The 15,548-nt window shown below is 44.8% G+C and overlaps 1 protein-coding gene across 1 annotated transcript in view; it reads left to right on the top strand.

The window, feature by feature from the left end:
• The first annotated feature begins 2,454 nt into the window (after window positions 1-2,454).
• Window positions 2,455-15,548, top strand: part of NMNAT2 (nicotinamide nucleotide adenylyltransferase 2) — an 85,660-nt gene continuing 72,566 nt past the window's right edge. The window contains exon 1 of the mRNA XM_038758312.1: window positions 2,455-2,646. Coding sequence (XP_038614240.1) covers window positions 2,562-2,646 — 85 coding nt within the window. The 5' untranslated portion in view covers window positions 2,455-2,561. The remainder of the gene's footprint in view (window positions 2,647-15,548) is intronic.

Raw genomic sequence — 15,548 nt, 5'->3', positions numbered from 1 at the left:
TAATACAGAGTTTAGGTGGAGAGAAGCAACTGAGAACTTAGACGTGCCTAAAGGATACTCTCTCTGCCATTCTGAATGCAATAATTACCTTCTTATTTATGGCACAGAAAGTTCCTGGTTACCCTGCCTCCCTCACTCCATCAAGCAACTGTGACTAATGGGTACATTAAGATGTTTTGTCTGTTGGCCGGGGGGTGGGGGGAGGAGGAACTTGGGGGACGGAGGGAAGGGCATAGATTGAATTCTGATCCTTTTATTACCCCAAAAGGCCAGTTAGCTTCAAATGGTAAGGCAGGATCACAAACACCGAGGCCCTGGAACAGTAAGTTCACCAGCCTAGGATCAAAACTCATCATTCCCACTTTCACTAGGTGGGACAGGAGAAGGAATGAAATCAGGATAACCAAATGGCAGTCCTTATAATGGACCAAAATGGGGTAACCATAAGCAGGCTAGATGGCAGAAATTTCCCGGAGGTGAAATAAAACCTCAAATGATGTGGCACAGTCATGGACAGTTGGGAGACAGATGCAGAAGACAATTCAATTAGGGTCACAATCAAAAATGGGTTCTTAACTAAATTGAAGCTTCTTGGTCCCACTGCTCCCTCCCACTCTGCCACCCCAAGAAGAAGCATGAGTCTGCGGCCCCACTCACTGGGAAAAGTTTAGCAGGCTAGTACATTTTTGAGCTTATTTGCGAGACTGCGTTAGCACTGTATCTCTACCACATCAACTTATAACTTGTTTGTATACTTCAATTCTTACTGAAAAAAAATTATTAAAAAGAAGTTAGAAAATCTGGTTTAATAATACCAGTTCTGAAAAGACATCTTGGTGACTGGGACCTGATTCTCTCTGTGTCATCTTGTGGGAAAATATAAAACCTTTGGTACTTTCATATGAACATGTTGATTAAGAAATCTCCCACTGTTTGTGTTGCCAGATATGTTCATAAACACTGATGATTAAAAATAGTAGCTAGGTCAAAAAGAGGCTATTATATTGGGTTCAATAAACTTTGAAACATAAGAGAAACAGGTGATTTTCTTTTGATCATCTCTGTTACAATAGACTTCCCTTTTGTATTGGAATAATTTCTGATTGTGTTGTTAGAATATAACAGGTTTCTAATCCAGTTTTGGTGTCATTGCAGTGCATGATTTTTCTTGTTCCCCGATCACAACTCTTGGGTCCACAATAAGGCCTACTAGAAAAAAAAATCAGGTTTCTTATATTTTTAAGTAAAAATGTGAAAAGTGAAAAAAACCCTCAGAAACCACCAAGGAGTCTATATTGTTTTAAAGACTTGGAGAGAAATACACAACCCATACCCCTGTAGTCAGGATCAGTCAATTAATCAATTGCAGTTATTTAGTGCTTACTGTGCGCAGAGCACTGTACTAAGCCCTTGGGAGAGTGCAATATAATAGAGTTGGTAGACCCATTCCCTGCCCACAACAAGCTTACAGTCAAGAGTGGAGACAGACCTTAATACAAATACATTATGGATATGTACATAAGTGCTGTGAGGTTGAGGGATGGGTGGATAAAGGGTGCAAATTCAAGTGCAATGGTGATGCAGAAGGGAATGGGAGAAATGGAAGTGAGGACTAAGTCGGGGAAGGCCTCTTGGAGGACGAATGTTTTTAATAAGGCTTTGACGATGGGGAGAGTGGTCGTCTGTTGGGTAGGTGGGAGTTGCAGGCCGGAGGCAGGATGTGGGCGAGGGGGTCAGTAGAGAGATTGATGAGATGAAGGCACAGTGAGTAGGAAGTGTACCGGCTGGGTCTTAGTAGGAAATCAGGGATGTAAGGGGGTGGTGGGGAGGTGATTAAGTGCTTTTTAAAATCGATGGTAAGGAGTTTCTCTTTGATGCAGAGGTGGAAGAAAGGCAAAGGACAGAAAGGGAATCTGCACAATAGTTTGGAATTTTCAGGGAGAACAGAGTGGGCTGGGAGGCAGAAGAAGAACCGGCCCCAGGACGAATAATATGGATCTGGTGCTCACGGTACCTGAGGGAGGGAGATAGAGAATGACTGTGTGGGATTGATTCATTGCACTCCAATCACTTTCCAATGAGACTGATAAAAAAGGTGAGGCAGGCCCAATTTTTGGTGGAGTCGAAAGAGACCATTAAATAGGGGCAGGCAGAAGACGTAGGCCCCTTAATATGGGGTTAAGGATGCCCGCAGTAGTCCTGGGAAAGGAGGGATGAGGTGGGAGGGGGGAACGAGAGAGAGAGAACTAGAGAGAGAAATAAAGAGAGAGAGAGAACTAGAGAGAGATAGAAGGAGAAAAGGAAAGACAAAGGGAGGGAAAGAGAGGCGGGGAGAGGAGGAGGCAATGTTGTAAGGCCAGGTGCAGTTTTCCCGGGCCGTGAAGCGTTAAGGGGAGGGCAGTGACGCGATTTGCGTGTAGCAGAGCTCCCTGGATGCCACCGTATCCAGGACGGGAGCCTCGCCTTTCTTTCTCTCTGCAGACCGATCGACACCGGGCGGGGAGAGGCGTTCGCAGGAGCCGGCCAGCCAGGGAGACAGGGAGGGAGGGCCGAGGCCAGCCATGACCGAAACCACCAAGACCCACGTTATCCTGCTGGCCTGCGGCAGCTTCAACCCCATCACCAAGGGCCACATTCAGATGTTCGGTGAGCGGCGATGCGGCCTGTCGGGTGGGGGGCAAGGTGGGGGGGGGGGGGGCTCCTGCCCTCCCACTTGCAGGGTGCCCGGGGCTTGGCAGAGGAAGGCCGTTGCTTCGGGGTCGCTGCTGCTGCTGAACAGATGGAGGGATGTGGAGGGAGGGAGGGGGCTGGGGACCGGTGTCGCCATCTGGGCGTGTCGCGACCTGAGGCCTGGCCCGGAGGGAGGGGGATGCGCTTAATTCCATCGGATTTAATGGGGGGTCCGGCTGGGGTGGGGGCCCACCGGGGCCCCCACCAAGGCAAGCTGGGGGGCCAGAGGGTTGGGGGTCCACAGGCAGGAGGCAGGTACTCTCCCAAGCGCTTAGCACCGTGCTCTGCACACGGCAAGCGCTCCATAAATACGATTATTATGATTATATAATACTACTACTAATAATAGGTGGAGGATGGAGGACCAGGGAGTCGCTAGCCAAAGCTGCGGGTGCTGAAAGGCAGAGAGGGGGAGATTCCCCCCCTCCCTCCCCCCGGCCGGAGTCGGCTGCCCATGCGGCATTTCGGACCCCCAGCGTGTTTGGGAAATATGTGTGTGTGTGTGTGTGTGTGTGTGTGTGTGTGTGTGTGTGTGTGAGAGAGAGAGAGAGAGAGAGAGAGAGAACAGAGGCCTGTGGATACGTGTGAATAAAGACACATCACACAGGGGCCTGTGGATACGTGTGAATAAAGACACGTGTGTGTGTGTGTGTGTGTGTGTGTGTGTGTGTGTTTTCCAAGGGCCTAGTGAAAACTCAACATTACACTCATAGACTTGGGGACCTCGGCTAGACACCCACTTCTCCGGAGAAAAAGACGTTCAGACTCCCCTTCATCCAGAAAAGGAGAAAGCCGGATAGGAGAGGTAGCCTAGATAGTGAATTTAGAGCTCCCCCAGAGATTGACTGGCCTCCCTCTCCAGCTCTAGTCCCTCGTTTAATTTGATTTATTCAGAGACAAAACGGCTCCTGGGTGAGATCTTCAGTGCTGGGCCCAAGGGACTGTGCGCTGGCAAACAACCAAAGCGCGTGAAGGGGGAAGAGGAGCGTCATATGGCTTCCTCCCCCTCCCGCTCCCTCCTCTGCCACCCTCTCTGGGCTTCACCTCCCGGAGAACCCCTGTTGGGGTAAATGACATTCTGTAGGTCACCTATCCAAACCGTGGATGGTGCAACAAATACGTTAAAATGGCTTTTGGAAGTCCTCACTGAATTTTGGTGCATTTTCACAGAACTTGCCTCGGTTTCCAAGTTTTAGGTTTAAAACAAACAAAAATCTGCATTGATATTGGGACCCAGATAAACGGTGGAAAACAATACCGTCAGCCTATCCAATCCCCGTTGCAGCAGCAGCGCTCCCACTGTGTGCATATTCAAAGCCTAAATATGGATTGTGCTAGGATTTGTTGTTGATAACGTTTCATGTTGGTGAAATGCTCGGATCTCCTGAATGATTGTGTTTAGCCAGTGTGCCACCCTGGGAGTCATGAGGTCCTTTCCGCCATCCGCAAATGCTCAGCTGGTTTTTTTCAGTTGTCTTGCAGGGCCCCGAGTTCTCTTCATCTGCAATTTCTATGAATTTCTTTCTTGCTCTCTGCCTCTTCCCCTTCTCCCTGTTGCCCCTTCTCATCTTTCCCTTCCCTCATTCAAGTTAGGTAGGTTCCAGCCTTCTTGGCTAGAGCAGACTGAGAATGTTCCCTTTGGATGACAACCGTTTTCTCTTCAGGGGCCGCCTGCTCTGCCATGTCTCTAACTGAACCTAGGAACTGAACCCTGACTTATAAATGCAGGTTATTCTCTAGAGGATGGGCACCAGTTGTTCCCAAGCTCTTCTCAGGATAAATCAATCAATCAGTGGCATTTACCAGCTACAGCATGAAGGATTTAGCTGAGACTTAGGGAAGAACTTTCTGGCAGCAAGTCTTGATAAGCCCTGGAACAGATGCCATAAAGAGGGTTATGGCATCTCCTTCCTTGGAGAGTCTAAAAAATTGAGAGTATCCATAGTCTGGAGACAAGGGAATGGCCTAGATGACCTCTGAAGGTCTTTATAAATCTTCTGATTCATTAAACATGTTATATTCATTCTCCAGTTTCTTTAGAAGGGTGCTTTCTGCTGAATGAGAGTCCTAAATATTCATTTGCTTTATTATCTTCAGGAAAATAGTATTGTATTTTTATCTGCCATGCTTGTTGGCAATTATTCTATGTTTTAAAATTTGTTTTTTTAAAAAATCCATCGATAAAAAGTATATTAACATTCTCAAAAGTACTACTTCAGTTGCAAGAAGCTTGAAAGTTTAAAAACACAGGAAATTTGAGCTAAATGCTCTTAATAGCATGCATTGAGAGCACGAATTCTCTCATGCTACAGCCCATTTCTATCAAGCACCAATAGAACAAAGAACTGAGTAGTTATTTATATTAGTTATTCTTCTCATCTTTGAGGGGTCATTATTCTTGTCCCCATTTTACTGACAAAGAAATTGAGGAAATGGCATTTGCCCAAGAAACACAAATGTTATGAGAGCATATGCAAAGAGTCTAGTTTTCAACTAAATAAGAGGGGATTACCAATGAGTTCTTTGGCCATGATTTATATAAATCAGCAGAAAGTCTTCCTTGGGCTCCTCAAAACCCCCCTCCTTTTCTTAAAAGGCTGCCTCCTCAGGCCTGATTCCTGATTAGTGCTGTAGTATGGATGATTGACACTTCACATCTATCCCTTCCCCTTTTTCTTCATCAGAAAAAGAAAAAAGTGGATTAGTCTCTTATTTTCTAATGTGCAAAATATAAAATTCCCTTGGTCTTTCTCCTCCCACTCTCATCCATCCTCCATGTGGATCAACATCTCATCCTGTAGGTGCATCAATTTCTCCTGAGTCTAAGAAGACCTTGTATAACACTTCCTCATTCTCCATTTTGTTCTCTCCCTTCTCTGTCCAGGTTCCTCTCCCATCTCCATCAGGCTTTCCCTCTTTCTTTTCCCACTGAAGCACCAGGCAGTTGCTGTGCTATGGGAAGAGAAGAATTATGAGAGAGAGAGAGAGAGCACCAAGAAAGAGAGCCAAGAGAGAAAAGAATCCTCTCCAACCAAACCTGCAGGAGTGGAGGCAGAATTAGGGCACGAAAACTGGCCACAAATGGTGCAGTCTGTCAAGCAAGTGGGTGGGTTGATGCCCAGTTGCTGGGAGAAATTCAGGAGTAGGGATGAGTGGTACTTGGCTCTACAGATACTCCCCTGTGGGCACAGCACTCTCCCTGTGGATAGTAACAACTCATTTGGTCATATGGAGAGTGGAACCAAGGAAAGGTGCCGTCAGAAATGATACTGGTTCAAAATAATAATTATTATTATTAATAGCAATATTTGTTAAGCACTCACTCCATGCCAAGCATTGTACAAAGTGTGGGGGTAGATATAAGATAATCAGGTCCCACATGGGGCTCACAGTCTAAATAGGAGGGAGAACAAGTGTTGAATCCCCATTTTGCAGATGATGGAACTGAGGCACAGAAAAGTTGTGACTTTCCCAAAGTCACCCAGCAGACAAGTCTGAAAACACACCTTCCTTGTGAAAATTCAGGTTAAAGGGCACACTAGGAGCAGAACTCAGGGAGAACCCCTGATTCTCATTCATTCATTCATTCATTCAATCAATCACTTAATTATTTAGTGCTTACTGTGTGCAGAGCACTGTACTAAGTGATTGGGAAGTACAAATTGTACAAGTACAAGTATAGAGATGGTCTCTACCCAACAACAGGCTTCTCCACATATACAGTCTAGAGAGCATAAAATCCAAGAGGAGAGCTAGTTACCATGAGAGGCAGGGGTTTGGGGAAAGTCTGGAAGATAACTCCAATCCCTCAAGCTCAGAAAAGAAATTTAGAATAAAAGAGGCTGGAATGGTTTTAAACCTCCTCAGGTAGTGTGAAAATTGAAGTGGCAACATGCTTTGTTGTGAACAATAGAGTTCCCCTGATTTTAACATGGAAAAAACATGGAAATGGATTCCAGCCTGTTCTTAGATTGTTTGTAAGGTCCAGAAATAGGAGGTTTATTGTTATTAACTTTTTCATAGCTTCAGTTTAAGGCTGGGTCTACTTGAAAAAAATATTGGAGTTAATGCAGTGGAGGCAATTTGGCCTATCAAGACTAAATTTACTTTACCTGATTTGCAGTATTTGTTGACTAAAACTTCTTTCCTCCCTATTTTCATCTGACAATTGGAGACACTTTAAAAAATCTAATACAATGCTAAAGAAAGAACTTTACACGAAAGAAGGCCTACTGTAGGCTAATGAAAGAAAATACCTACTAACAAAAAGCAGGTTCCAGTTTGATTACTTAAAGTCACTCACATCCTAGAGACACTGAAATCTATCAGATCATGTAAGACTAGGAATAGAAAAAAAATCTACAGAAGTTCTCTTTTTGATTTCAAAAACTCTTTAAAACTGGGAATTTGAATGTTCCTAACATAGTAACACAAATGGAACACTAGTGGTTGCCTGACACTCTGGTGGAGAGTCAGCAATTAGTTCTAATGCACTGTAGCTGGGCTTTTGCATTGTATAAAATTCAAATGGTGAATTTTATGGAAGGCGACATGGCTAATTGCCAGAAACAAAGTGTCCTCTTTGGGAAGACCAATTCCAAACCAAACACTTCAACACATCCAAAAGGAGAGATTCTTTTGAAGATGTGTGAGGTGTTTTCTCCTTTTTGTTATTCAAAGCCTGAATGTTTAAGTTCTCAGAAATCGTAATTGAGAAGATAGTAATGCTATGGGGAAATATTTTATTTAAATTGTTTCTTCTCAGGAAACTGGAAAGCAGGTGGAAAAACATTAAAAAAATCAGAACAATGCCCCCTGTTGAACTGTAATTGTGTTCCCAGGTTCGTTTTCAATCCATGAAATGGGATTCAACATGATGAATCTTGAAAATGCTAGCCAAGGCTTGAGGCTGTGGGGCTGTGGACTAGTTCCTTGGGTGTCCTGGGCTCCTAAATCCTGCTCCAGGCTGAGGGCCTTGCCTAGCTTTGCCTGCTGCTACTCCTTCACCCTGTTTATTGCTGTAGCTAAGAGTCTTCCTCACTCCCACCCCCCTCTTCCTCAGCCAATCCACCATTGCTGCTTCTCCTCTTCCTCCACCATCATCACCTCTGACTCCTCTCCTGTTCCCTCCACTTCTCCACGATGGCTTTGCCAGTGCCTTTACATAGTTTTTATTTTTCAAGTGGCTCAAGAGTGGTCAGCAGAGGTCTAAGAAAGGCAGAAGACACTTGAAAAGGGTCAAAGAGGCATGAGGGGGAGCCTCAAGAGTCTTGAGAGGAGGCACCTCTATCGATGGTTTTTGGTGGAGAAAACCAACGCAATGCAAGGTGGGGTGGGAGGTGGGACAGAGAAATATCTATTTCCCACCACCATCTAGAAGTTCAAGTGCTAGAGAAGAAGGTGTTATAATGGATTGAGCACAGGCCTGGAGTCAGAAGGACCTGGGTTCTAAACCCGGCTCTTCCACTTATCTGCTTTGTGAACTTGGGCAAGTTTCTCTGTGCCTCAGTTACCTCATCTGTAAAATGGGGATGAAAACAGAGTCCTGGCATCCAACCTGACTTGCTTGTATCCACCCCAGTGCTTAGTACAGTGCTTGGCATGTAGTAAGCACTTAACAAATGCCATTATCATTATTATATTATTATTCAGGATTTGGGGCTAGAGATCCTGGCAGCCCTGTCCTCCATCATCCCCTTCCACCATTCAGATGGCAGAGGAGTTGGGGGTAGAGATGGAGCATTGAAAAGCCCAAGATCTTCTGCCCATCAGACAATATGCTGACATCATGGTTGCTAGGGAGGATGCAGAGACAGAAACTGTAGTCAGAAATATCCTGAGCTTTGGTCACTGAACATAAACCTTACTGCCATATGGAGTCATGACTAAAAACACATTTTCTACTAGGGAAAAAAACCCTTCAGTTAAGAAACACAGATACCAGCTGAAGACTCAGCATTTGACACATGAACCCAAAGCATCACTTGTAAACATCTGGGTTCAGGACTATGTACTTTCACTCCTGTAGTTAAGACTCTTCCCAAAACGTGAAAGGGGATCAGAGAAGAAATGCATATTAGATAACTTTAGGGGCCTGGACTGACAGAGGCTGGAAAGGAGAAAACTTTGACTCTTAGAGAGGGTACACAAGAGAAAGAAGAAAGTTTTTAAAATGCTAGTTTTGTCCTTTCACATCTAATATGGCTCTTCAGTTGGTGCTAAGAGGTTTTAGTTCATTTTTTTAAATGGAATTTCAGTTCACCACGAATTGACAGGAAAGATCATTAGGAAAAAAAGAGCCCATCCAATGTTACAGATACTGCTTTATCTCTTCTGTGCTGATAGCTCACATATCAGAAGATCACATATCAGTGGAGCAAACACTGGGAGTGCTGGCTGATCCCTAGCTCCAGGCATTTGCTGGCATGGAATCCATTGGGTTATCCTTTCTTGTTAACCTTGCAGGAAGATTTAGAAAATCTTTTTACCACTCTTTCACTGTGAGGCCAGAGGTGTTGAAATTTTGGAGGCTGGGCTGCCATTCCTCCTGAGGGCTCCTACAGCTCTCTATACCCCCCTCCACACCACCCAATACATCCTCTGTTCCCTCCACACACACGGAAGAGCCAGGATTGGTCCCCACCCCACAACACTGGAAAAGAAGGGTTTGGGCCAGAGAGAAGCATCTGCGTGCTGCCCCAGGAGAAAGGGTTTCCTCCTCCCCCACAGTGGGTCACAACCCCAGTTTGTGGACACACTGTTCCAGGTTGACACTGCATTAGCAACTGGCTGCAGCCTAGAACCTCATAAAAGCTAACAAAATAGACGTGAAATAGAAAGGAGAGGTCTCATTTAGTATAACTTGCAACCCACTGCCTGATTTCCATTGGCCCTACTACTTAATGTTTTATAGATCTTGGATAAGCGTGGCTTGTTAGTTTGCAAAACGATGAATTAGAATGATCATCAGTGTACCAGAAAAAGACTCCCCATCCTAGGCTGGAAATCCCCTTCCTGATCCCTAGATTGAGTGGCCAACTGGAAAAAGATGAACAAGTCTTGTTTCTCAGAGACTATAAGTTCAAAGGTCATGAGTTCTAAATCTCATTGCTGATCCTGCCTTAGGCAGCACATTCCTTTTTTTTTTTAAATGATCAATCAACCAATCATATTTACTGAGCACTTACTGTATGCAGAGCACTGTATTAAGCGCTTGGGAGAGTACAATCTAACAGAGTTGGTAGACACATTACCTGCCAACAAGGAGCTTCCAGTCTAGATGGGGAGACAGACATTAACATAAATAAATTACGGTACGTACGGAAGTGCTGTGGGGCTCAGGGTGGGGTGAATGAAGGGTGTAAGTCCAAGCGCAAAGATGATGGAGAAGGGGATGGGATGGTCTTCGTTAAGCACTTACAACGTGTCAAGCGCTGTTCTAAGTGCTGGGGCAGAGACACGATTAATCGGGTCATAAACAGTCCCTGGCCCACATGGGGTTCACAATCTAGTCCCGTACAGTTTCTCCATCTATTAAGAGGAGGCAGGTGAGGCAGTCAGGTTAAGCCTTCGGCCTGTATCAGAGCCCAAAAATGTAGAAGTGGAAGGAAGGAGCTGTCACTCAGTTCCTGATGTGGAGGCTCAGGGGAGCGGTAAGCACACCAGGGACGAGTCTTTTTTTGCTTCCGAGGGGCCCCGTGATCCCATTTTGGTGATCTGAACCAACGCCACCTCCCCCGCAGCCTATCCTAGCAGCAGCTGCTATGTGGGGGTGGACTGGCAGCAGTCAGGAGCTAGGGGTGGGGACAACTGCTGAAAGGGGCAATGGGGGCTGTGGGGAGGAGGACAGTGGCGATCAGTCAGGAGCCAACAGCAGCAGTTACCCTCCCACTCCCCACTACAGAGTTCTGACCTACCCGCTCTCTGGTATTTGGTAGCAAGGTGGGCAGGGGGTAGGAGGGGGATTCCACAGGTCGTCTGACCTCACCCACTGCCAACCTGCTCTTCAACTTCCGCCACCCCCTTGTCTCACCTCCAGCCTCGGTTTGCTACGGCCCCCAGCGTGGGTAGCCTCCATCTCTTCTGGGAACTTATATGTCTCTGAATCATTCGTTCATTCAATCGTATTTACAGAGCGCTTACTGTGTGCAGAGCACTGTACTAAGCCCTTGGAAAGTACAAATGGAGAAGCAGCGTGGCTCAGTGGAAAGAGCACGGGCTTTGGAGTCAGAGGTCATGGGTTCAACTGGCAGCTGTGTGACTTTGGGCAAGTCACTTAACTTCTCTGTGCCTCAGTTACCTCATCTGAAAAATGGGGATTAAAAACTGTGAGCCCCCCGTGGGACAACCTGATCACCTTGTAACCTCCCCAGCGCTTAGAACAGTGCTTTGCACATAGTAAGCATTTAACAAATACCATCATCATTATTATTATTACAAATCGGCAACATATAGAGACGATCCCTACCTAACAACAGGCTCACAATCTAGAAGGGGGAGACAGACAACAAAACAAAACAAGTAAATGGGTGTCAATACCATCAGAATAAATAGAATTCACAAAGCAAAGTATATTTACATTCCATGGCATTCACTGAGCTCTTATATCAGTACTATATCTAAAAAAACCCCAAGCCTAGAATAAGTCACATCCTGGTTGGAGGGGTGGGGTCGGTTTTTTTCCAGTGCTTTACTCTTTAACATTATTCCAACCCTTTACCTTCTTTGTGATTCACAGAGAGATGGAGTACTCATTCCTTCAAGCACTGAGATTAAACTCCGTCAATAACTATCCATGTTTCTTTTGCAATATTTATGCACTGTTAAATATTTAGCAGTGTTTGGTATATTATGCAAAATGCCAAATGTTTTTTAAAAATGCAATTTTTAGAATTCAAAAAACTTCGTCACATTTTAAATTAAAATGAAGAAAAACCACAATAAATCACAGTACTGATTATTTTTTTTCTAAAATGAGCCTATATAATTTGGTTACCATTTAAAAATGATTTACTTGTTTCATCTCCAGAGTTGATGCTAAGAATTAATTAACGTATGGCTTGCACATGCAGCAAAGGAAGCTGATGGAAAAATAATTGTTCCTTGCTCTAGAAGTTGCATCATTGCTAGAGAAGCAGTGTGGCTCAGTGGAAAGAGCATGGGCTTGGGAGCCAGAGGTCATGGGTTCTAATCCCAGGTCTGCCACATGTCTGCTGTGTGACCTTGGGCAAGTCACTTAACTTCTCTGAGCCTCAGTTACCTCATCTGTAAAATGGGGATTAAGACTATGAGCCTCACATGGGACAACCTGATCACCTTGTATCCTCCCCATTACTTAGAACAGTGGTTTGCACATAGTCAGTGTTTAACAAATGCCATTATCATTATTATTATTATTATTATGGGCTTAAGTAAGTCTTGACGTCTCAGGGCTCAGTTTAGGCTTCTATAAAATGGGAATATTAGTAGCTCCATAGAGTGAATCTGATGACTCCGAAGTGTTTTTAAAATAGAAGGAAACTGTATATGAAACAAATTGCAAAATCATGAGGTTAATTTATAATTTACCTCATGGTTTTGCAATTTGTTCCTGATACAATTTTCTTTCCTCAAACAGAAAGGGGTACTCTGTGAATTAAAAGCAGAAAGGTAACATGTTCTGGTGACATCATTGTCTTTCATAATTGAAGATGATGCCGCTCACTGTCTAAACGAGGCAGAATAGAACAACATGTGACCGAGAGTCTCTTCCCCACCAGACACATGTAAATAATGTCTGAGAAGGCAGAGTGTGAACTTCTTTAGCTCTAGAATACAGCATACACATCCTTCGTTTTCTGGGCCTGTTTTAACAAGCACTGGTAGGAAAATAAAAAAGAATTACTTCCCCCCATACTTCCACAATTGGACGACCAACCCCTCTCCTAGTTGCCCTTCGGCAGAGCCGTAGAGATGGTGTCAGGGCGCCGCGGGGGCCATCCGTAAGGTACCTGAATGCAGCAGGGTGGGGGGTTTGAGGAGCTGATGCTCTTTTCCTTCCATCTTGCTTTCATTTCTGAATTGGCTGTGAACCAGGTGGCCCCTCTGCTCCCTGGCTCTCAGCAGCTCCTTGGCTCAGAGCCTACTAGGGTGGTGTGGTGGAAGTAAAGGGAGCCTTTCAGCCGGATGCAGCCAACACTTATAATTCTATTTATTCCGACGGTTTTGACACCTGTCTACATCATCATCATCATCATCAATCGTATTTATTGAGCGCTTACTATGTGCAGAGCACTGTACTATACATGTTTTGTCTTGTTGTCTGTCTCCCCCTTCTAGACTGTGAGCCCGCTGTTTGGTAAGGACCGTCTCTATATGTTGCCAACTTGTACTTCCCAAGTGCTTAGTACAGTGCTCTGCACACAGTAAGCGCTCAATAAATACGACTGAATGAATGAATGAAATGGAGGACCTACCAAGGGCCCTCAAGATGCAGGGCCTGGGGGTGGGCCACGGTTAATCCAGTCCGGCCCACTGGTTTTCCGAGGGACGAGCGGTCTGCACTCTACGAAGTGTTCTCTGACAGTTGTCATTGCCCTGGAGCTTGTCAAATTTCCCTGGATTTAGCATCTGCCATCCTTAGTGAAATGGTTCCCCTGTTCCCAGAGATCTCAATGCAGCGTGCCAAGCTCCAAGGGGCCTGAGTTCCCTCTCACCTCTCACTCATCTTTCCCTCTTTCTCCACCAGCTGCAATGATTTAAAGAACCCACGGACATCTTTGTTCACCTTTGAACTATGGGGATTTTTAATGGAATCAACTCTTTTCTCCTCCCTCTCCCAACTTCAATATCTTCCATATGGCACTGAGCAAGAAGGGGAACCCCAATCAAAAAAGTTTAGGGATCACTTATTTTGTATGATGAAAGTGGTCTCTTGATGCCCAGGAGGGTGGATTCACTTGTTTGGGTAGTTGGGTAGTTATGGGAGGAACAGAAGCAGCATGGCACAGACCTGGGAGTAAGAGGACCTGGGTTTTTATCCCTGCTCTGCCACTTACCTCCTGGGTGACCTTTGGCAAGTCGCTTACCTTCTCTTTGCCTCAGTTTCCTCTGTAAAATGGGTATAATCTCCCTCCCTGCTAGACTGCGAGCCCCATGGAGAATAGTGTCTATGTCCTACCTGATTATCTTTTATCTACCCTGGTGCATAGTACAGGGTTTAGCACATAGTAAGCACTTAATAAATATAATGATAATAATAATAATAATAGTACTTGGAAACAGGCAGTTGGGAATCTGTGAACTGGTAAAGAGCCACCTCAACGGGACTGTAATCATCCATTCTTTCCCACAGAGCCCTCACATACAATTCTAGAATTCTGTCTCTTCTCTCTCTCCCCATCATGTATTTCTAGGGTTTAGTTACAGAAGGTACCAACTACTTGGAAGACTCAGAGTCCCTCTGAACAAAGCCCAGCTTATTCCTGCATCCTGGGTGGTTAATGTCATTTTATCGATTGCATTAGCTTCAAAATTGCATCCTGCCTAGATTTATAGCCTACTTCTGATCCAGTCTTTAGGCCCAGTTCTCACACTCTGCTGGGCCCCCATCTCTTCCTTCCACCCATTCAGCCCCTATGGGATACAAAGGACCATTCTTCCTAGCATTGAAAATTCAGCTCTTTTTCTCCGAAAGCATTTCAAAGCAGTGCATGACTGATTTAGCTGGTAGGCCTATAACTTGGAGGCTTGGTACTGCTTGGCCTGCTTTTATAATTATTTTTAAAAATTCTCTGCACGCTCATGCGGGTCCTTGAGATCTTTCCCTGGGACAAGTCTTTAAATTGCCTTTTAAAATTCAACTTTGCCAGAGTGTGTTGTTTAACAGTTTTATTTTCATTTGCATTTTTATGGAACTTACACAAGAACTCATACAAAAATCTTTGCTAAATAAATTCTGAAATTTAAGAGCCCCACACCCAGCTTTGCTTTCATAGTGAACTATAGGACTGTTGATATTCCTTGGTAGGTGTTTCCCAAGAGAGGTAGTTTTGAAAATTCTCAGATGGAATTAATAATAATAATTATGGTATTTGTTAAGCGCTCACTATGTGACAGGCACTGTACTAAGCACTGGGGTAGATATAAGCAAATCCGGATGGGCACTGTCCCTGTCCCACATGGGGCTCACAGTCTCAATCCTCATTTTACAGATGAGGGAACTGAGGTACAGAGGAGTGAAGTGACTTTCCCAAGGTCACACAACAAATGGTGGAGCTGGTAAAGAGCCACCTCCATTGTGCCATGCTGCTTCCCCTTTTGCTTTCTCTAAGTTCTAGTGTGTAGCTAGAAGAAGTGCGGCCTAGTGAAAAGATCATGAGCCTGAGAGTCGGGGGACCTGGGTTCTAATCCTGGCTCCACCACTTGTCTGCTGTGTGATCTTGTGTAAATCACAACTTCTCTGTGCTTCAGTTCCCCCATCTGTAAAATGGGGATTCAATACCTGTTCTCCCTCCTACTTAGACAGTGAGCCCCGTGTGGGACCTGATTATTTTGCTTGACACTCAGTAAGCACGTAACAAATATCACAAATAAATCATAATATGCTGTCAACAGTACTTTGTCTTTAAATCTTGGGTATGGAGGTGGGCGTGGGGTGAGGATGACTGAGGAGAAGGAATTCTGTAAAACTGCCCCCTCTCCTAAAATGCTTAATGAAAAAATTTTCTATTTCTAACCATCATATTCACTTCTTATCATGTGCCCACACTGATTTTGAATTGTGCCACATGAGAAGCAATGCGGTATAATTACATGTGAGGCAGCCTTTAATCCCTGGC

Source organism: Tachyglossus aculeatus, chromosome 16, assembly GCF_015852505.1.
Source record: "Tachyglossus aculeatus isolate mTacAcu1 chromosome 16, mTacAcu1.pri, whole genome shotgun sequence".
In the NCBI taxonomy this organism is placed as follows: domain Eukaryota; kingdom Metazoa; phylum Chordata; class Mammalia; order Monotremata; family Tachyglossidae; genus Tachyglossus; species Tachyglossus aculeatus.
Note: the sequence above shows the minus strand (reverse complement) of the source record. Positions and strands in the feature narration are given on the sequence as shown.